Source organism: Saccoglossus kowalevskii, chromosome 3 (assembly GCF_978046115.1).
Source record: "Saccoglossus kowalevskii chromosome 3, keSacKowa6.1, whole genome shotgun sequence".
NCBI lineage: Eukaryota > Metazoa > Hemichordata > Enteropneusta > Harrimaniidae > Saccoglossus > Saccoglossus kowalevskii.
The window spans coordinates 3,464,871-3,488,271 of NC_140643.1; the positions used below are offsets into that span (position 1 = coordinate 3,464,871).

General features: G+C 36.9%; 1 protein-coding gene across 1 annotated transcript in view; it reads left to right on the forward strand.

The window, feature by feature from the left end:
- The window catches only part of LOC144347874 (translation initiation factor eIF2 assembly protein-like), a 72,968-nt gene that overhangs the window by 7,755 nt on the left and 41,812 nt on the right, over positions 1-23,401 (forward strand). The window contains exons 4-6 of the mRNA XM_085496695.1: positions 1,437-1,451; positions 7,317-7,412; positions 10,848-10,954. Coding sequence (XP_085352821.1) covers positions 1,437-1,451; positions 7,317-7,412; positions 10,848-10,954 — 218 coding nt within the window. The remainder of the gene's footprint in view (positions 1-1,436; positions 1,452-7,316; positions 7,413-10,847; positions 10,955-23,401) is intronic.

The window sequence follows — 23,401 nt, forward strand, 5'->3', positions numbered from 1 at the left end:
CCACTTTCAAAAACAAATATTTTTCCATGGTCGAAATGCAAGAAGAATACAAAACTACTGTGATTTCATAGCGATACCTGTAGGGCCATTGTCAATTAGTTCGTCTGATCAACACAGCATTATTCATAGGACTGATATTGAATCACGGAGAGTAAAATTTTGTGATACTAATCTCTAGAACCAACTCAGATTGGTACACATGTCTTATGAACCCACATGTGTATATCTTTGACTATACTCATTTTAAACTTTTTTTTTTTTACAGTGGTGCTGTGAACTGAATTTTGTCTGGGTTCCTACAACATGGAGTGTCAGGGACTTTATTGAAATGTTGTACACAAATTTCATAAAATCCTGAATATATCTAGAAGTCAAAATTAAATGGTTTACAGTATTTTATACCCATTAATAATTGAAATGCAATAATATCACTGCACTAAAAAGACTTCAAACAATTATTGTTACTTCTCCATTGAAGGTTATGAGCAGACCAACCTTTACTTGCTCTGAAAACATGGCTTTTACAATTGTTTAAATTAACAGATGTTGTTCTATGTACAATGAATACATTTTAAATAATAAACCTTACTGTGTTAATAACAAATTGTATTTGACAACATGAGAATGATTCTGATGCCCAGTGATGATGTTCAAACAAACCCAGGTCCTGGTAATATACTAAGACCTGATTAACAAAGAAGTCATGTACATCAAGGTTCACTCAGATTTATGAATGCAGTTTCTTGAGCAAGTATACATGTATGACAAATAGTTTTGTTGCACTTGTATACTCTGAGATTCTGAACATGGGTCAGTGGAAGTTTTTAGTTGTCAGTACAAAACTAGATCATCGGAAATCACTTTATGATGAGTTGTAACCACAAAGAGTACATATTTATTCACCTGTTTGCAAATGTTCTTTGTACAACTTTATAATCAAATAACGGGGGCTGTGACATTTCATGTCTTGTTTATTTTTAATTAATATTGTACTCCAAAATTTCAACAAAAATGTTGTCCAATGCAAAGTGAAACTGTGCTAGGGCAAGTTACAACTTTCTTGCTATGTGTTTGAGTACCTGTCAGAGAATATTCTGGTCATTACTACAATCTCTTGTAGGGGAATGTTTTTGTCTAGAATATTATAGAATGGTGTTTTTATGTTGCCCATTGATGAGATGTCAGTGGGTGTGTCCTTAGCAACAAAGGTAATATCCTCACTCACAAAATCATTTCTGTGGAGCATCAAAATTCTTGATAGTATATTTAGTATTTATTTGATTGGTAGTATAGATGGATTGATTATGGCATCATCTCTTCTAAGACAGCAAAACACTTTACACTGTGATTCATGACATCTTTAAAAATCAAATATTTGACTATCCAATAAATGTATATTCTGTCATTGACAAATAACTTGTTTGTTCTTATTCCAGAATGATGGTGCTAAGGTATGTATATTTGAATATCAGTGTATGTGAATTAAATTATGGCATTTGGATATCAGTGTATGTGAATTAAATTATGGCATTTGAATATCAGTGTAAGTGAATTAAATTATGGCATTTGGATATCAGTGTATGTGAATTGAATTATGGCATTTGGATATCAGTGACTGAGGTGTATGTGAATTAAATTATGGCATTTGGATATCAGTGTATGTGAATTAAATTATGGCATTTGAATATCAGTGTAAGTGAATTAAATTATGGCATTTGGATATCAGTGTAAGTGAATTAAATTATGGCATTTGAATATCAGTGTAAGTGAATTAAATTATGGCATTTGGATATCAGTGTATGTGAATTGAATTATGGCATTTGGATATCAGTGACTGAGGTGTATGTGAATTAAATTACGGCATTTGGATATCAGTGTATGTGAATTAAATTATGGCATTTGGATATCAGTGTAAGTGAAATAAATTATGGCATTTGGATATCAGTGTATGTGAATTAAATTATGGCATTTGGATATCAGTGTAAGTGAATTAAATTATGGCATTTGGATATCAGTGTATGTGAATTAAATTATGGCATTTGGATATCAGTGTAAGTGAATTAAATTATGGCATTTGGATATCAGTGTATGTGAATTAAATTATGGCATTTGAATATCAGTGTATGTGAATTAAATTATGGCATTTGGATATCAGTGTATGTGAATTAAATTATGGCATTTGGATATCAGTGACTGAGGTGTATGTGAATTATATTATGGCATTTGGATATCAGTGTATGTGAATTGAATTATGGCATTTGAATATCAGTGTATGTAAATTAAATTATGGCATTTGGATATCAGTGTATGTGAATTAAATTATGGCATTTGGATATCAGTGACTGAGGTGTATGTGAATTAAATTATGGCATTTGGATATCAGTGTATGTGAATTGAATTATGGCATTTGAATATCAGTGTATGTGAATTAAATTATGGCATTTGGATATCAGTGTATGTGAATTAAATTATGGCATTTGGATATCAGTGTATGTGAATTAAATTATGGCATTTGGATATCAGTGTATGTGAATTGAATTATGGCATTTGGATATCAGTGTATGTGAATTAAATTATGGCATTTGGATATCAGTGTATGTGAATTGAATTATGGCATTTGGATATCAGTGTATGTGAATTAAATTACGGCATTTGGATATCAGTGTATGTGAATTAAATTATGGCATTTGGATATCAGTGTATGTGAATTAAATTATGGCATTTGGATATCAGTGTATGTGAATTGAATTATGGCATTTGGATATCAGTGTATGTGAATTGAATTATGGCATTTGGATATCAGTGACTGAGGTGTATGTGAATTATAATATGGCATTTGGATATCAGTGTATGTGAATTGAATTATGGCATTTGGATATCGGTGTATGTGAATTAAATTATGGCATTTGGATATCAGTGACTGAGGTGTATGTGAATTATATTATGGGATTTGGATATCGGTGTATGTGAATTGAATTATGGCATTTGGATATCGGTGTATGTGAATTAAATTATGGCATTTGGATATCTGTATGTGAATTAAATTATGGCATTTGGATATCAGTGTATGTGAATTGAATTATGGCATTTGGATATCGGTGTATGTGAATTAAATTATGGCATTTGGATATCAGTGTATGTGAATTAAATTATGGCATTTAGATATCAGTGTATGTGAATTAAATTATGGCATTTGGATATCAGTGACTGAGGTGTATGTGAATTATATTATGGCATTTGGATATCGGTGTATGTGAATTGAATTATGGCATTTGGATATCGGTGTATGTGAATTATATTATGGCATTTGGATATCGGTGTATGTGAATTAAATTATGGCATTTGGATATCAGTGTATGTGAATTAAATTATGGCATTTGGATATCAGTGTATGTGAATTGAATTATGGCATTTGGATATCAGTGACTGAGGTGTATGTGAATTAAATTATGGCATTTGAATATCAGTGTATGTGAATTATATTACTGCATTTGGATATCAGTGACTGAGGTGTATGTGAATTGAATTATGGCATTTGGATATCAGGGACTGAGGTGTATGTGAATTATATTACTGCATTTAGATATCAGTGACTGAGGTGTATGTGAATTACATTATGGCATTTGGATATCAGTGACTGAGGTGTATGTGAATTGAATTATGGCATTTGGATATCAGTGACTGGGGTGTATGTGAATTATATTATGGCATTTGGATATCAGTGACTGAGGTGTATGTGAATTATATTATCGCATTTGGATATCAGTGACTGAGGTGTATGTGAATTATATTATGGCATTTGGATATCAGTGACTGAGGTGTATGTGAATTATATTATGGCATTTTGGATATCAGTGACTGAGGTGTATGTGAATTATATTATGGCATTTGGATATCAGTGACTGAGGTGTATGTGAATTATATTATGGCATTTGGATATCAGTGACTGAAGTGTATGTGAATTATACTATGGCATTTGGATATCAGTGACTGAGGTGTATGTGAATTATATTATGGCATTTGGATATCAGTGTATGTGAATTGTATTATGGCATTTGGATATCAGCGACTGAAGTGTATGTGAATTATATTATGGCATTTAGATATCAGTGACTGAGGTGTATGTGAATTATATTATGGCATTTGGATATAAGTGACTGAGGTGTCTGTGAATTAAATTATGGCATTTGGATATCAGTGACTGAGGTGTATGTGAATTATATTATGGCATTTGGATATCAGTGTATGTGAATTGTATTATGGCATTTGGATATCAGTGACTGAAGTGTATGTGAATTATATTATAGCATTTGGATATCAGTGACTGAGGTGTATGTGAATTATATTATGGCATTTTGATATCAGTGACTGAGGTGTATGTGAATTATTTTATAGCATTTGGATATCAGTTTATGTGAATTGTATTATGGCATTTGGATATCAGTGACTGAAGTATATGTGAATTATATGATGGCATTTGGATATCAGTGACTGAGGTGTATGTAAATTAAATTATGGCATTTGGATATCAGTGACAGGTGTATGTGAATTATATTATGGCAATTGGATATCAGTGACTGAGGTGTATGTGAATTATATTATGGCATTTGGATATCAGTGACCGAGGTGTATGTGAATTATATTATCGCATTTGGATATCAGTGACTGAGGTGTATGTGAATTATATTATGGCATTTGGATATCAGTGACTGAGGTGTATGTGAATTATATTATGGCATTTTGGATATCAGTGACTGAGGTGTATGTGAATTATATTATGGCATTTGGATATCAGTGACTGAGGTGTATGTGAATTATATTATGGCATTTGGATATCAGTGACTGAAGTGTATGTGAATTATACTATGGCATTTGGATATCAGTGACTGAGGTGTATGTGAATTATATTATGGCATTTGGATATCAGTGTATGTGAATTGTATTATGGCATTTGGATATCAGCGACTGAAGTGTATGTGAATTATATTATGGCATTTAGATATCAGTGACTGAGGTGTATGTGAATTATATTATGGCATTTGGATATCAGTGACTGAGGTGTATGTGAATTATATTATGGCATTTTGGATATCAGTGACTGAGGTGTATGTGAATTATATTATGGCATTTGGATATCAGTGACTGAGGTGTATGTGAATTATATTATGGCATTTGGATATCAGTGACTGAAGTGTATGTGAATTATACTATGGCATTTGGATATCAGTGACTGAGGTGTATGTGAATTATATTATGGCATTTGGATATCAGTGTATGTGAATTGTATTATGGCATTTGGATATCAGCGACTGAAGTGTATGTGAATTATATTATGGCATTTAGATATCAGTGACTGAGGTGTATGTGAATTATATTATGGCATTTGGATATAAGTGACTGAGGTGTCTGTGAATTAAATTATGGCATTTGGATATCAGTGACTGAGGTGTATGTGAATTATATTATGGCATTTGGATATCAGTGTATGTGAATTGTATTATGGCATTTGGATATCAGTGACTGAAGTGTATGTGAATTATATTATAGCATTTGGATATCAGTGACTGAGGTGTATGTGAATTATATTATGGCATTTTGATATCAGTGACTGAGGTGTATGTGAATTATTTTATAGCATTTGGATATCAGTTTATGTGAATTGTATTATGGCATTTGGATATCAGTGACTGAAGTATATGTGAATTATATGATGGCATTTGGATATCAGTGACTGAGGTGTATGTAAATTAAATTATGGCATTTGGATATCAGTGACAGGTGTATGTGAATTATATTATGGCAATTGGATATCAGTGACTGAGGTGTATGTGAATTATATTATGGCATTTGGATATCAGTGACCGAGGTGTATGTGAATTATATTATGGCATTTGGATATCAGTGACTGAGGTGTATGTGAATTATATTATGGCATTTGGATATCAGTGACTGAGGTGTATGTGAATTATATTATAGCATTTGGATATCAGTGTATGTGAATTGTATTATGGCATTTGGATATCAGTGACTGAAGTGTATGTGAATTATATTATGGCATTTGGATATCAGTGACTGAGGTGTATGTGAATTATATTATGGCATTTTGGATATCAGTGACCTAGGTGTATGTGAATTATATTATGGCATTTGATATCAGTGACTGAGGTGTATGTGAATTATATTATAGCATTTGGATATCAGTGACTGAGGTGTATGTGAATTGTATTATGGCATTTGGATATCAGTGACTGAAGTGTATGTGAATTATATTATGGCATTTGGATATCAGTGACTGAGGTGTATGTGAATTATATTATGGCATTTTAATATCAGTGTATGTGAATTGTATTATGGCATTTTGGATATCAGTGACTGAGGTGTATGTGAATTATATTATAGCATTTGGATATCAGTGTCTGAGGTGTATGTGAATTGTATTATGGCATTTGGATATCAGTGACTGAAGTGTATGTGAATTATATTATGGCATTTGGATATCAGTGACTGAGGTGTATGTAAATTATATTATGGCATTTTAATATCAGTGTATGTGAATTGTATTATGGCATTTTGGATATCAGTGACTGAGGTGTATGTGAATTATATTATGGCATTTGATATCAGTGACTGAGGTGTATGTGAATTATATTATAGCATTTGGATATCAGTGTATGTGAATTGTATTATGGCATTTGGATATCAGTGACTGAGGTGTATGTGAATTATATTATGGCATTTGGATATCAGTGACTGAGGTGTATGTGAATTATATTATGGCATTTGATATCAGTGACTGAGGTGTATGTGAATTATATTATAGCATTTGGATATTAGTGTATGTGAATTGTATTATGGCATTTGGATATCAGTGACTGAAGTGTATGTGAATTATATCATGGCATTTGGATATCAGTGACTGAGGTGTATGTGAATTATATTATGGCATTTTGGATATCAGTGACTGAGGTGTACTCAGTATGTGAATTATATTATGGCATTTGGATATCAGTGACTGAGGTGTATGTGAATTATTTTATAGCATTTGGATATCAGTTTTATGTGAATTGTATTATGGCATTTGGATATCAGTGTATGTGAATTATATGATGGCATTTGGATATCAGTGACTGAGGTGTATGTAAATCAAATTATGGCATTTGGATATCAGTGACTGAGGTGTATGTTAATTATATTATGGCAATTGGATATCAGTGACTGAGGTGTATGTGAATTATATTATAGCAATTGGATATCAGTGACTGAGGTGTATGTGAATTATATTCATAACACTTATAGTAATTATGTTCTTATTTCAGGTTCCATGTTTTCCAACATTTAGCTGTAAAGTTAAAGAAACAATAAAGGAGCTTGGTGGTTCAGTTTTTCCCAAATTGAACTGGAGTTCCCCAAGGGTAAATTTTCATTATGTTATCTACAGTTAGGTGTAGCAATTATTATCTTGTACTGTCTTTAACACAGTGAGACATGTCATGAGATGGAGTTCAGAAACAAGCATATGTGAGAAATAACACAGTGAGACATGTCATGAGATGGTGAACACCAAACAAGCATATGTGAGAAAAAACTTAGTGAGACATGTCATGAGATGGTGTTCAGAAACATGCATATGTGAGAAATAACACAGTGAGACATGTCATGAGATAGTGAACACCAAACAAGCATATGTGAGAAAAAACTTAGTGAGACATGTCATGTGATGGTGTTCAGAAACAAGCATATCTGAAAAAAAACTTAGTGAAACATAAAGAGATGGTGTTCAGAAACAAGCATATGTGAGAAATAACACAGTGAGACATGTCATGAGATGGTGAACACCAAACAAGCATATGTGAGAAAAAACTTAGTGAGATATGTCATGCGATGGTGTTCAGAAACAAGCATATGTGAGAAATAACTTAGTGAAACACAAGTCATTAAAAATGACACAGTCCCCGTTAAATGTTTGAAAGTTCTCTTTGTGCTCATCATATTAAAGCGGAGGGGTTGTCGTGAGCATGTTCTTGAAACTTGAGTTCCAAGTGGCGTATACAACAGATTGTTTATTTTCATTAAAACACGTGTTCTGTGTAGTAGTAATATGGCAAAAAATTAAAACAGCCGTAATTCGGCCATCTTTGATCTGATTATGAAACAAACTGATATGTATGATGTATGTGCCAAATATGAATGAAAATGGTACATAAATTGTGGAAATATAGTAGTAAGGCCAAAAAGTCCGATGGCTGTCAATCGGCCAGCTTTGACCAGATTTTGAAACAAATTGTCATGGACATGCATCCTAACATGTATAAACATGTATGTGCCAAATTTGAATGAAAACTGACAGAGCACGTCCAAGATACCGCATAAAAAAAAAACAAGATGCCTGCCAGTCAACTATCTTTGATCCAATTGCCAAATAAATCGTCATGAACATGTATCCTAACATGTATAATCTATGTACCAAGTTTGAATGAAAACTGACAAAGCATGTCCAAAATACAACATTTTCAAAAAACAAGATGGCTGCCAGTCGGCCATTTTGAATCGAATCGCTCAACCACTGCATATGCATATGTCCCAAATAAGGTGCTAGGCACATGCAAATAATGAAGGGAATTGGTCAACAGGATTCTGAAATATGACTCTGGACAGACTGATGCATGGACATACGGACACACGGATGGACGGACAGACAGACTCAGGAACTCACGGACGGTCAGGACATGTATCCTAACATGTATGATCTATGTACTAAATTTGAATGAAAACTGACAAAGCATGTCCAAAATACAACATTTTCAAAAAACAAGATGGCTGCCAGTCGGCCATCTTTGATCCAATTGTGAAATAAATCGTTATGGACATGTATCCTAACATGTATAATCTATGTACCAAGTTTGAATGAAAACGGACAAAGCATGTCCAAAATACAACATTTTCAAAAAACAAGATGGCTGCCAGTCGGCCATTTTGAATCGAATCGCTGAACCACTGCATGTGCATATGTCCACATAAAGTACTAGGCACATGCAAAGAATGAAAGGAATCGGTCCAAGGGATTCTGAGATATGACTCCGGACGGACGCACGGACACACGGACGGACGGAGACCGAATTATAAGTCCCCGTTTTCGGACTTCGTCCGAACGGGGACTAATAATGAGATGATGTTCAGAAACAAGCATATGTGAAAAATAACTTAGTGAGACATGTTATGAGATGGTGTTCAGAAACAAGCATATGTGAGAAATAACACAGTGAGACATGTTATGAGATGGTGTTCAGAAACAAGCATATGCAAGAAATAACTTAGTGAGACCTAATGAGATGGTGTTCAGAAACAAGCATATGTGAGAAATAACTTAGTGAGACGTAATGAGATGGTGTTCAGAAACAAGCATATGTGAGAAATAACTTAGTGAGACGTAATGAGATGGTGTTCAGAAACAAGCATATGTGAGAAATAACACAGTGAGACATGTAATGAGATGGTGAACACCAAACAAGCATATGTGAGAAAAAACACAGTGAGACATGTCATGAGATGGTGTTCAGAAAGAAGCATATGTGAGAAATAACTTAGTGAGACGTAATGAGATGGTGTTCTGAAACAAGCATTATGTGAGAAATGACACAGTGAAACATAATGAGATGGTGTTCAGAAACAAGCATATGTGAGAAATAACAGTGAGACATGTCATGAGATGGTGTTCAGAAAGAAGCATATGTGAGAAATAACTTAGTGATACATAATGAGATGGTGTTCAGAAAGAAGCATATGTGAGAAATAACACAGTGAGACATGTTATGAGATGGTGTTCAGAAACAGGCATATGCGAGAAATAACACAGTGAGACATGTTATGAGATGGTGTTCAGAAACAAGCATATGCGAGAAATAACTTAGTGAGACGTAATGAGATGGTGTTCAGAAACAAGCATATGTGAGAAATAACTTAGTGAGACGTAATGAGATATATTCAGAAACAAGCATATGTGAGAAATAACTTCGTGAGACGTAATGAGATGGTGTTCAGAAACAAGCATATGTGAGAAATAACTTAGTGAGACATGTCATGAGATGGTGTTCAGAAACAAGCATATGTGAGAAATAAGTTAGTGAGACGTAATGAGATGGTGTTTAGAAACAAGCATATGTGAGAAATAACTTAGTGAGATGTAATGAGATATGTTCAGAAACAAGCATATGTGAGAAATAACACAGTGAGACATGTCATGAGATGGTGTTCAGAAACAAGCATATGTGAGAAATAACTTAGTGAGACATGTCATGAGATGGTGTTCAGAAACAAGCATATGTGAGAAATAACTTAGTGAGATGTAATGAGATGGTGTTCAGAAACAAGCATTATGTGAGAAATAACAGTGAGACATGTCATGAGATGGTGTTCAAAAAGAAGCATATGTGAGAAATAACTTAGTGAGATGTAATGAGATATATTCAGAAACAAGCATATGTGAAAAATAACTTAGTGAGACATGTCATGAGATGGTGTTCAGAAACAAGCATATGTGAGAAATAACTTCGTGAGACGTAATGAGATGGTGTTCAGAAACAAGCATATGCGAGAAATAACACAGTGAGACATGTCATGAGATGGTGTTCAGAAAGAAGCATATGTGAGAAATAACTTAGTGTGACGTAATGAGATGGTGTTCAGAAACAAGCATATGCGAGAAATAACTTAGTGAGACATGTCATGAGATGATGTCCAAAAACGAGCATATGCAATATAGATTGAACATACCTACTTAATCAAGGAAACTCAATCCATTTTGACCTATATTCATAAATTCATTTATTATGTCATCTTTATATTCCTAGGATGCCACATGGATAGCGTTCAATGGATCACTGAAATGCTCTTCCCCAAATGATGTTTACTTACTTTTAAAAAGTTCTGATTATATTACACATGATTTGACTAAACCGTAAGTCTATCACCATTACTTTCATCCTTTCCCTCAGTGTAATCTCAAAACTATCTGTGTATTGTTTTGTTTCTGGGACATACCGTAAAAACTCGATTAATTCACGGTAGTAAAAATAATTATTTTTTCAAGTGCACGAATTAATAGCGTCAAAACGGAAATTATTGGTTTTTGGTGCACGAATTAAAAGAGTACTTTTAGATCGATTCAAAAAGGAGTCGTTTTCATAAATTTATTAGTAATTTGTTTTGTTTTCCAATGAACACAATTACAGGACGTTGTTTTAGTGCCTCTGAGACTCGTGGCTAGCGACATTCATGGCGTATAGTCGGACAGAGAACACGCACTGCGTCAAGAACCATGCACCGTGTTACACTTGAAATGGAACAGTGAAATGGCAAAGGTCACACTGTGCACAAACAACAATGAACACGTGGCTACAAAGTAGCCGTCTGGCTGCACGGCCTTTTTTTATTTTTCTCAGCAGTACACAAATTATTAATTGTTCGACAGGTCGTCGGCAGTGAAGCCGTCAAACCAATCACCATCTTCGTCGACGACATCGTCGTTTAACAGCAGATCGGCAATGATTTCTGCTATTTCAGTGTTGCTTCGGATAAGGTGGTCTTCTGCCCCGTTGATTGCATTTTTGTAGCCATGTGTTCATTGTTTACATAATTTTTTTTTGTCAAGCACTTTCATCTACCGGATTCGGCTGATACCCCGCCCTGGGCGATCATATGGAGGATTCGATTTTTTTTAGAAAAATGTGGACCAAAAGATTGCCCGGGCGATGTTATGGCAGATATTACGAAGCCCATCTTGTCTGGAATAATAACCCTGCGTTGATAAAAATGGTCTCAGAAAATGTTTAGAAAAAATAATGTTTTGCGTTTGACCAAATATAATCATGCAAAGTATAAATTCAAAGTGTTTTAATACATTGGTGAGAGATTGCATTTTACGTGAACAAGAACATGCACTAAGAAGGAAAAGCAAGCCAAAGTCGAAACGGGGTGCATGACACAACACACGCTGCGACCACTGAGTGATCAGCGACATCATTTTGGGACGCAATTGAACTTCAAGTACTTCTTTGCAAAACTTGATGCGCGGCGATGCTGACATCAAGTGTGTGTTGACCGAAGTTTGAACCCAAGTCACGCACTGAACTGGCGCGTTAACTTAGCAACCTTTTTCTTTCGTGCCCTGCGCGTCAATCTAGTAAAATTGTTATTATATCCGATGGTACTGTAATTACGCAACTTGTATGCAACACTGTACTGGCTTTGAATACTAGTATATCAACGTCGTTTACTTAGTGCATTGCTTTTCTAATTACGCAAATTTGTTTACAATATTGTGTTTCGATACGGGCTTATAAGTGAAAGTAGTCACGAAGAGACCGTGGTCTGGATGCGTTGCAGACGCAACATTTATTAAGCCGACATCTTGGGTAAAAAAAACAACAACAACACAGAGCATGCGCGTAACGGTTATAAAGGTCATGCAAACAAAAGAACATCAGCATATTGTAACATCCTTCCTTTTCAAAGAATGAGTTGATGAACTACAATTTGTTGTATATAAGAGTTCTGGCAGTGCTTGTGAATAGTTCATAATGAAACAATCGCATTCACATTAGGGTATGAATATAAAGTACATGCTCCATCTGGATATGCTAAATACTGAATAACATTTATAATAACAAGCCGGTAGGCTGGTTGGCGATCCGCTCCGCTCAAAAACAAGCACCATGTTTTTGGCTGTTTCCATGGTGTGACATAAACGCGAAGCTAACGTCGGTTTATAACTAATACGAAGTTCGCAAACACCATTCAGTTTTTGGAAGTCACTTAGTTTATTACAAGGACCACAATCACTCTCCTAGTCGAGTGACTGTGCTAGGACGTATTCTGCTGTTACATTTATTATTTCCAACCGTTTTGCGATAGCATTTTCTAGAATGAAGCGTTTCCTGTAAATGCTGGAAAGCGAAATAATGAAATAACGAGATGGTAAATATTTACCTAAAGTACAGTGTGTTGACCTTCATAATAATATACTTCATAATGCAAAACATTAGTCACGGTGAGTTATTTAAATATACGACTCCTAATCGAAAAATATGACCACAGTCCAGAATTTCAGACGGATATTAAGAAACCTAAGAGCATATCAAAAGCATTTACTCTAAAATATAAAAAAGAACTGCAGTCAAAAGTCAAGAATGCCAGCAAATAAAGGACTCTGCCCCACAATCCTTTGTGCGTGTTATTATGGACACGCGCAAAAAACTGTACCACGCTTGTCAAATCTGGGTCAAATATACAGTACGCTACTATCTTGCCACAGTGGAGTGTTCGGTGACCATTGAATTAGCCCGTGATTCATTTTTTATGTGTATTAATTTATTCATCAATTTTCGTGATTGACAGTACTGCCCAAATTTTAGTCAAAAAAACGCAACTGGTGAAACGGAAGAGCATTGCCAGGCGATGGACGCGGGGCTCTTTGGCGACGACCGCATAGAGGTCAAAATACGCGTTCTATTTTTAGGCGTTAAATATGGCTCTTCCATTTCGCCCCCTCCGGAATGTTTTACTTTCACAGCCTAATCGCAGGTTTTTCGAAAAACGTAGAAAAAACACAAGAATTAGTAGAAATGTTCCTGTTTTGGGCGGATTATTGATGGAGAATAATGTCTTTATTACAAAAATGCTGAAAAACCGTGAGTTGTTGCCTTAGTTATTTTTTTATTGGCGAAAAACTGCGAACTCGGCAAATTTGGTTGCACAACTTCCCTTTATCATATACACCCAGCGACACCGATAAAACTGGTAGGAGGTAATACATTTGGGGCGAAAGTATTCAAAAATCAGTTTTTGGATGTTGCAATGGCAATGGTGGGCCAGGATTGTTTTCCAATTAGTGACGGCACGACCTACCTGTGAAGTATGAACAAAACCGGCCGAGCGGAAACAATCACAGAGGAGTTAAAAGCCATTGCTGGTGAAAAGTTACCTCAACTTTAGGGTCAAATTTCTCGGTAATGAAAACAGATATCAAAAATTCAAATGGTAACTTTGTGCCCACACTCAAGCTGAGTAGAATGAGCTATGTTTGAAGTATTTTATCCCAAATTTGTAGGAGGAGATACATTTGGCGCGAAGCTATCCAAAAATCAGTTTTTTGGCTGTTGCTATGGCAACGGCGGGCCAAAACAATTTTCCAGATTTTTCCTTATAACTAGGGTTAAGGTGTGACCTACCTGCCAAGTTTGAACGAAATCGGCCAAGCCAAAAAAATCACAGAAGAAATAATACGTGAACACTGGAACACTGGAAATGTACACACACAGACACACACACACACACAAAACGACAAAAGTGATTATAAGGGCAATCCTAGCGGAGCGGATCGCCAATAACATTTCAAACAGTAAAAATACTCAACAGGTGCAAACTAATAACAGTAAACTGGCTACTAAAACAGACTTTCATGTCACATAGTCAGTCAAGTGGTGTATTGGTCAAGGTAGGCTGGTGGTTTGACAGTACGTCCGCTTCGTGTCTTGGTGGGTGATTTGTATGGTGCAGTCAGCGTGGGTGTAGCCGGCAGTGCAGCAGCTGATTTCAAATCAGATGTGGTATTCGACCGAGTATTTGTGGGTACTGTACGTCTGTCATGAGGTGGTGATGTTTGTCTGTCAGGAGTGTAGTGAGATTCAACAGGTGGTGATTCAGCAGATTTTTTCAGGTGCATTCTGTTGCGTCGGTAGGTGCCATCTGGTGTGTCTATGGTATAAGATCTCTGATCGAGACGTTGTGTCACGATGCCTTTACGCCATTTCTTCTCGCCGAGGACAAACGGTTTCATCCTGATGACATCACCCTTCTCTAAAACTGGTAGATCATGGGCTTGTCTGTTGTAATACTTAGCTTGTATGAGTTGTTTGTGTCTCATTTTTTCCAGCTCTTGTTCTGAGTTGACATACCTTGGTTGCAGTAGTCTAGCTGTTGTAGGGAGTAGTGTTCTTGTACGTCGATTCATGAGTCTTTGTACTGGACTGGATTCTACTCCTTGTGTAGGGGTGTTGCGCTGGTCGAGTATGGCAAGGTATGTATCGCTATTGGAGTCCTTGCACTTCCTTAGAATGCGTTTTGCTTTCTTGACTGCAGACTCTACCTTTCCATTGGCTTTGCTATTGTAAGGACTGGTGACCAAGTGTTCAAAGTCCCATGCTTGTGCAAATGTTCTAAACTCAGATGAAACATATTGGGGTCCATTGTCGGATACGACTTGTTCAGGTATACCATGTCTTGCAAAATGGCTCTTTGTTGCCTTTATCACAGTCGCTGATCGTGTGTTTGGTAGTTTATCTAGTTCGTAAAAGTCGCTGTAATAGTCAACAGTCACGAGATAGTCAGTGTTGTCATGTGTAAAGAGATCAGTCGCAACCTTCTGCCATGGGCGTTGAGGTAACTCATGACTCATCAGTGTTTCCTTTGCTTGACTAGTCTCGTAAGTTCTGCAGGTTTCACATGATGAGATATGATGTTTCACTTCTGCTGACATGCCCGGCCAATACAGGCTAATGCGTGCTCTTCGTAGGCATCCCTCCACACCAATATGAGATGAGTGTATGCGAATTAGCATGTCTTTTCTTATGCTATGCGGAATGACTACTCTCTCTCCTCGAAATATCAGGCCATCTTGAATAGAGAGTTCATCTCTACAGTTGAAGTATGGTGTGACCTGCGCAGGAAGTTGGTGTTTGCTGTGTGGCCATCCTGCGATAATTGTTTTCTGCAGCAGTTGTAATGACTCATCATTCTCAGTAGCGTCACGAATTTTGGCCAGTCGTTCTTCTCTGATGGGTAGGAAACTAATCATATTAATTCTGTCAAAGACCGTTTCTTTTGTACTTGCAGTGGTGGGTGGGTGTGCCCTTGACAGTGTATCTGCAATGTACATTGTTTTACCTTTGCAGTACACAACACGAATGTCATAATTCTGTAATCGTATCATCATACGTTGTAGTCGTTTGGGTGCTTTGTGTAGCTGCTTCTTCACTATTGATTCTAGTGGTTTATGATCACTATAAACAATGGTGTGGTGGCCGTATGTGTACTGGTGGAATTTCTCCATAGAGAAAACTATCGCGAGCATCTCCTTCTCAATTTGAGCATACCTGACTTCAGTAGGTGTTAGTGCTTTACTGGCGTAGGCAATCGGACGACCCTCTTGCATTAGAACAGTACCAAGTCCAAACTGACTACTATCGCATTGTATTTCCAGGTCTTTGCTTGGATTGTAGTAGGCTAGAATAGGTGCTGAACCAATCTTAGACTTAAGTTCAGTGAAAGCTGATTTGTGAACTGCGCTCCATTCCCATGGGGTATCAGAATGTGTCAGCAGTCGAATTGGCTTCATTATATCAGACAGATGAGGTAGGAATCGGCTGAGGTAGTTCACCATGCCATTGAGACGTTGGACGTCTTCAGTATTTCTTGGGGTAGGCATGTCTTGTATTGCCTTCACTTTATCCGGGTCAACTTTGAGACCTTCTGATGTTAACAAATGTCCATGGAAGCGAATCTCAGAACAACGAAGTTCAAGTTTTTCCTTATTGAGCTTTATCCCTTTCTCACGACATCTGTTCAGCAGTTTCTCAAGGTGAGTATCATGTTCAGTAACAGTCTCGGAGTGAACAATAACGTCATCAGCAATACATATTACACCAGGCAAGTTTTCTAAAGCTTGATGTAATCGTTTTTGAAATATCTCACTTGAGACATTGAGACCAAATGGGAGTCTAAGCCAACGGTATCTGCCATATGGAGTAATGAATGTAGTTAAAAGACTAGACTCTTCGTCAAGGACTAGATGCCAGTATGCAGAAGACAGATCAACTTTTGTGAAGACTTTAGACTTCGCTAAATTAGGTAGGTACTCGTCAAGTGTCGGCAACTGGTACCTTTCTCGTCGAAGAGCTTCGTTGAGGGGTTTCGGGTCAATGCATACTCGGATTTCACCTGATTTTTTAGTGGTAGTAACAAACTGACCAGACCATTCTGTGGGTTTGTCTACCGGGGCTAGAGCTCCTAAGTTCTCAAGTCGGTCAAGTTCAGCTTTCAGTTTACTTCGAACTGAAACTGCGACTGGTCGACACAGAAGAGTGACAGGGACTGCAGCAGGATTCACATGGAGGTGCACTTCGCCCTCAAACTTGCCTAGGGCAGTGTCATCGAACACATCAGGATAGTTGGCGATGATATTATCTTTGCTGTCAGTCTTCACTGCATTGACTTGCTTGAAATTTCCCCTATGTATTAAAATAAGTTCATTTGTTCAGTAGCACGAAGACCAAGTAGTGGAGTTAAGTTATCTCCCACTATGATGAACTCTACGGAAAATTTCCTGCCCGACTTAGGATTGCAAACTCCAACAGGCTTTACTTTAGTACCATTCCACATTACTAAGGTTGTGGTACAAGGCTTGATTTGTCTCTCTTTAACGTATCTAGCAGGCAAAAGGTTGACACTAGCTCCACTGTCCAAATGAAATTTCACTGGTTGCCTATCAATGACCATTTCAGCATAGACTTGTTTCCCTTGAGAACCAACAGTGTAGACTTTTACACAGGATATCCACTCAGGGTCAGAGTCAGAGTCAGAGTCAGAGTCACTGTCAGGTCGGTTGTTAGTGTCATAGTCGCAGTCAAGTACAGCATGTGCCCTACTAGATTTCCTACATTTCTTTGAAAAATGATTTCTACCCTTACAGAATGAACAAGTTTTACCCCACGCTGGGCATTTCAATTTGTCAGAAACATGTTTATAACCGCAAAATTTACAGTCAATATCCCTAGTTTTTGCTTCAGGCTTTGAATATTTTTTCTCCATTTTCTTTCGTGGCTCTCTGGACTGAGTTGACTTCACCTTGTGCACTTCATGTTGACCTCCCATTTCCTTCAGTTGTGAGGCAGTTGCTTCAGCCCCGCGGCAAATATCAATACAGGCGTTTAATTTCAGGTCACGCTCTTGTAGTAGACATTTACGGACTACGTTGTCTTTTATACCAATCACTATCTGGTCGCGGATGATGGAGTCATGCAGACACTGACAAAAATTACACGTTTTTGCTAGTGTTCTGAGAGCAGTTACATATACATCAATACTCTCACCCGGCTCTTGGACTCTCTTGTTAAATAGATATCTCTCGTAGGTTTCATTCGTTTCTCCAATAAAATGCTTGTCAATTTTCTTGATAACTGTATCAACTAGACTTTTATCTTCCCCAGCACCATAATCAAAGCTGTTGTATACACTTAGAGCTTCAGGCCCAATAGAATGTAAAAACAGTGCTAGTTGGTACGCTGGAGCTTGGTTCTGCAGGTTAGTAATAATGCTATAATTGCTCCAAATCTGTTTCCAGAGTTTCCATTTGTCAACACTGGTGGCGCTGTCACCCATATCCAAGTGGGCAGGCAATGGAATTTGTGGTGCAGTTGGTGGTAAGACAGGGTTTGGTACATTCTGGCTAGGTTGTTGATCGATAACAGGGGGGTCAGCCATAATTAATTCAACAATGTCTATATTTTGATGTCACTGGCTAATTATGTAGAGTTTTTAACTCGACACGACCAGGTCACGTGATTACAGTAATGCGGGAAAGTTCAATTCACTCACTGCGTTTTGTGATCAGAATTCAGTTCTATCGACAGTCTGTGGATTCTTTCACTTGTTCAGAAATCTTCAGGACTTCCAGTCGCTATGCTGCCACCATGTTTCGATACGGGCTTATAAGTGAAAGTAGTCACGAAGAGACCGTGGTCTGGATGCATTGCAGACGCAACATTTATTAAGCCGACATCTTGGGTAAAAAAAACAACAACAACACAGAGCATGCGCGTAACGGTCATAAAGGTCATGCAAACAAAAGAACATCAGCATATTGTAACATATTGTACCGGCTCTGAATATTTCAACTTCGTAATGTGTTGCTCTCATGAAAATTATTTTTTTTTACTATTGACTGACCCGGGGTATTGGGTCTGTGAATATTTCAATATCACCGACGCGATAATGCGTTGCATTCGTAATAATTACGCAAACATAAACATACCATACGTCAAATTAAATTTTACTATAATATAATAAACTCTGGGCAGCGCACTTCGATCGCATACATTTCATTCACGTACATTTCGACTGAACTCTAATAACCACGCGTTCATGCACTCATATTTAAATTTGGGCCACCCAGCTTGACGCAAATCAATATAGTTATTTGTCATTTGTTCAAAAAATCTTTCAACTCTCACAAATACCATGAATGCGAAGAGTTAACTAGGGGTTAAATGAAAAGGAACGTCTTTTTGGACAAAAAACACGTCAGTACAAGATTATGTGTGTAAGGTTAGATTTATAGAATGTACATGACCGCTTAACTCTGTTTTTTACCGAATCCGCCATAGGGCGGTTCACTTAAATGACGTAATAGAATCAAATCACTTTCCAAAATGGCGGACACATGGTCGATGCAACCCTGTGGACCAGCTACGAAAAGCCCTGTACTAAGCTTTCCATCACGGAAATTCTTAATCGATGTGCTGACCGATGGATATTTATCGACTAAGTAATAATCTTGCCCAACATCTATAGTGTCGTGGGGGATTTTTTTCAGGTCAAATCTTGACCGAACCTGAACTGCTTCTGCTTGCTAACTGAAAGGCTGTGATGATGGAAATTATCTGCGATTGCGGCTACACCAAGTACTGATAACATAAAAACTCAAATAAAATGTGTATTTTTAATGTCTTCATGCAATATATTCTTAGTTATCCACTTTATTCTGGCCCGCGAATTAAAAGGATACAATTTTAAACATGTTTTTAAACGCCGCGAATTAAAAGAATACATTTAAAAATTAGCGTTTGAAAATAAAATGGGTGCGCGAATTAATAGAGACTGCGAATTAATCAAGTTTTTACATTTTGTATTGATACAAGCAAAAGACAAAATAATATACAGTAAAACCTGTCAAAACCGACCTTGAGTGGGCCCATAATGTATGGTCGGTTTTCAGAGGGAGTCGGTTTATCCAGGGTGGGCGTGGCTTTAAAAAAATGGGGCATATATTTGCACTTATTTTTAATCAGAGAGATCACAATACCAACATTGTAAACGTCATTGTATTTACGTTTATTATCAATAAAACGAAAGTTCACACATTATTTTATTACATGTAGTACTGTACATTTATGAATTAATTTGTACATGTACAAAGAAAAAAAACAACAACTGGAGATCGTCGGCTGATGACAGGTACGTATACATGTTAATGAAGGCATCCATTTTTAATGACGTCACTGATTCACGTTGAAAAAAGTCACTAAACTTAGGTTAAGTACGTCAATAAATGTCAGTTTATGGTGTGAAAAACTGTCCAAAGTTGACTGCCTCAAAGAACATCTTTTCTGTACAATTTTTCGTTCAGTCATGGTTTGCAGGTCTTGGACTGCAGTCAGGTAACACGAGTCTTTGTTTATTGCGAAGTTCTTTATTTTTGTCAACATGTGCAGCACATCCTGATGTGTCATGTCGCTGCCCTCGTCACATTCATTGACGATTTGATTTTCACTGCTTTCTGTATCATCATCTAGACAGTCTTGGTTTTCTTTGTCTTCAATAAAATTCTCTAAAATTTGTTGTTCCCATTCGCCATCGTAAGTTTCCTCTGTCGGCATATTGTCATCGAAGTTAAGATATTCGTCAACGGTGCATTGAACATCTGGCCCTGTGACTTCATTGATAAGATTTCTTATCTCTTCTGTGTCGTCTGCTTCTTCCACATCGGTGATTTCACTGTCCAGTTGATGGAAACCACCTTTGTGAAAACATTTTGTTATTGTCTCAGATTTCGTGTCAATCCACGAACTGTTGATCCAGTGTACGGCGTCGAGTACATTTACGGATTTCGCCACTTCACTCGCACTCGATTCTGTGTCAATCTTTGCAATAACAGAACGTAGGAGTCTCTTTCTGTATCGAGCTTTAAATGCTCTAATAATTCCCTGGTCTAGCGGTTGTAAAACAGATGTGGTATTGGCAGGAAAGAATTTCAGAGTGACATGCGATAGCCTAATGTTCGGGCAGTGTGAAGTGGCGTTGTCAAGAAAAAGCAAGATTTTTCGACGTTTACGACGCATTTGATTGTTCAAATCACGGAGATATTCTTCAAATAAGGCACTTGTCATCCAGGCTTTTTTATTTGAATTCCAGTATACAGGCAAAGTTTTTGGATCAATATTTTTAAAACAGCGTGGTTTCGCTGCCTTTCCGATGACGAACGGTTTTATTTTCATGCTGCATGTAAACAACGCGGTCAGTCTCTCCTTTGAAACTTTGCCGCCTTTACAATCGTCTGATTTTGTTCCAAGTGTTCTATCAGGCAAGGCTCTAAAATAAACACCAGTTTCATCGGTATTAAAAATATCTTCTGGCCTGAATATGCTTTGCACGAGCCTGCTGAAACCATGTCCAAACTAAGCCATTGATTTCTTCAAATTTCGATGAAGTTTTGATGCGCTGTCTGGATCCATCGATGTTATTTTCAAACTGCTTCATGTAGTCCGCCTTTTTCTTTATGATGTCTGTCACTGTAGATTTCCCGATGCCATACTTCTGGCCAAGTTGTTGTCGAGTTAGATTCGTTGACTCGGAATCCTTGATAAGCTTGACTTTGTCAGCTAGGGTAAGTTCTACCCTACGACGTTTCTGTGGTGGTCGGCTCATGGTAAATAAAAGCAGTAAATAAACGATATCGATAGTTGTAGAGCGTGGTGCTTGTAGTGATTGCTGTCAAAAACAGAGTGACTGGAAAACTGATCGAAAGGTCTTCTTATGGGAAAAATTCTTTTGTTTTAATTACAGAAAACTGATAAAACATTATTTCACACTTTTCCTGTAAACAATCTTTTTGTTTATATCTGGTGTCATTATACTGTCCAGACACCACGCGATGTCTGGGCGTGTGGTGTGAGAAACTTAATAAGTTGCCATTGTTTTACGCGGGACGTTACTTGGAGTGTGAGATTTGGTATTGTTCACGGTAAATTGAACACAATGCACACTTTTCAGGTCGGACAGACCGGATTACTAGACAGCGGATGTGATGCAACTGGTCGGATGGTCGATGTATTCAGTGTGAAAATTGGACTTGGGACCGATCAATGCGGTCGGTGTTCGGAGTAGACAGTGGTCGGATTTCACAGGTTGTTTTAACATACGCGTCTATTGAGAAATTTTTGGGGCTGCATAAATCGGTCGGTTCTTACAGTGGGTCGGTTTATCCAGGGTTCGGTTTTGACAGGTTTTACTGTAATTGACTTTCAGATTTAAACTTGACTAAGTGTAATAGCAAGACATAATGATATACATTATGTTCAAAGTTGACACAAAAGGCAGGATACATGTTCATAATACCAAGCTGATGTTAAGGTAGCTGAAAGGGTGTTGCAACGTTTTTGTCTCATTCATTCATAACTTCCATTTACCATACATTGTTTGAAAGCCTGGATTCAGAGGAACACATTTGAACATAGGAAGTCATTTGTTGACATAAGCATCCATGATCCCACTAATTACATGATTTTAAGAAAACACTGCAGTATTTCTTGCTGAAATTTACAGTATGCCCTAAGTCTTACTAAGTTTATGTAAACGTATCTCGATTGCTTTTTAGCTTCGCTGTCGACTTTGTCGAGCGGAGCTTATCATATGAGTGATTGTCTGTTGTCGTTGTCCGTGTCAATGTTTTACTTTTTCGACTTCTTCTTGAAAACTTTGATACTTGGTGTATATGTACCTTGGGTAGACCTCTCTCAGATTTGTTCATTTTGTAGTGATATCTTTAATTCTCTAATTTTGGTGAATATTTTTTGTCGTTTTTGTTAAAAAGTGATATTTTTGACTTCTTGTTAAAAACCACAAGTCAAAATGCTTTGATATTACATATATAGGTACTACATGTGGACTTCTCTCAGATTTGTTCATTTTGTAATGATATCTTTAACTCTCTAATTTTGGTGAATATTTTTGTAATTTTTGATAAAAAGTGATATTTTCGATTTCTTGTTGAAAACCGCAAGTCTGATTGCTTTTATATTACATATATAGGTAGTAAATGTGGACCTCTTTCAGATTTGTTAATTTCGTGGTGATATCTTCAATTAATTAATTTTGATGATTATTTTTGGTGAAAAGTGATATTTTTGAATTGTTGAAAACAGCAAGTCTTTGATACTATACATATTGTTCATTTTCTAATGATATCTTCTGTTCTTTAATTGAAATGTGCATTGCTAACAGCGGAGCTATCTCAGCCGTCAAGCTGCTTGTTAGAACTTGTGTTATAATTGTTTACAGAGAAGTGCCACTT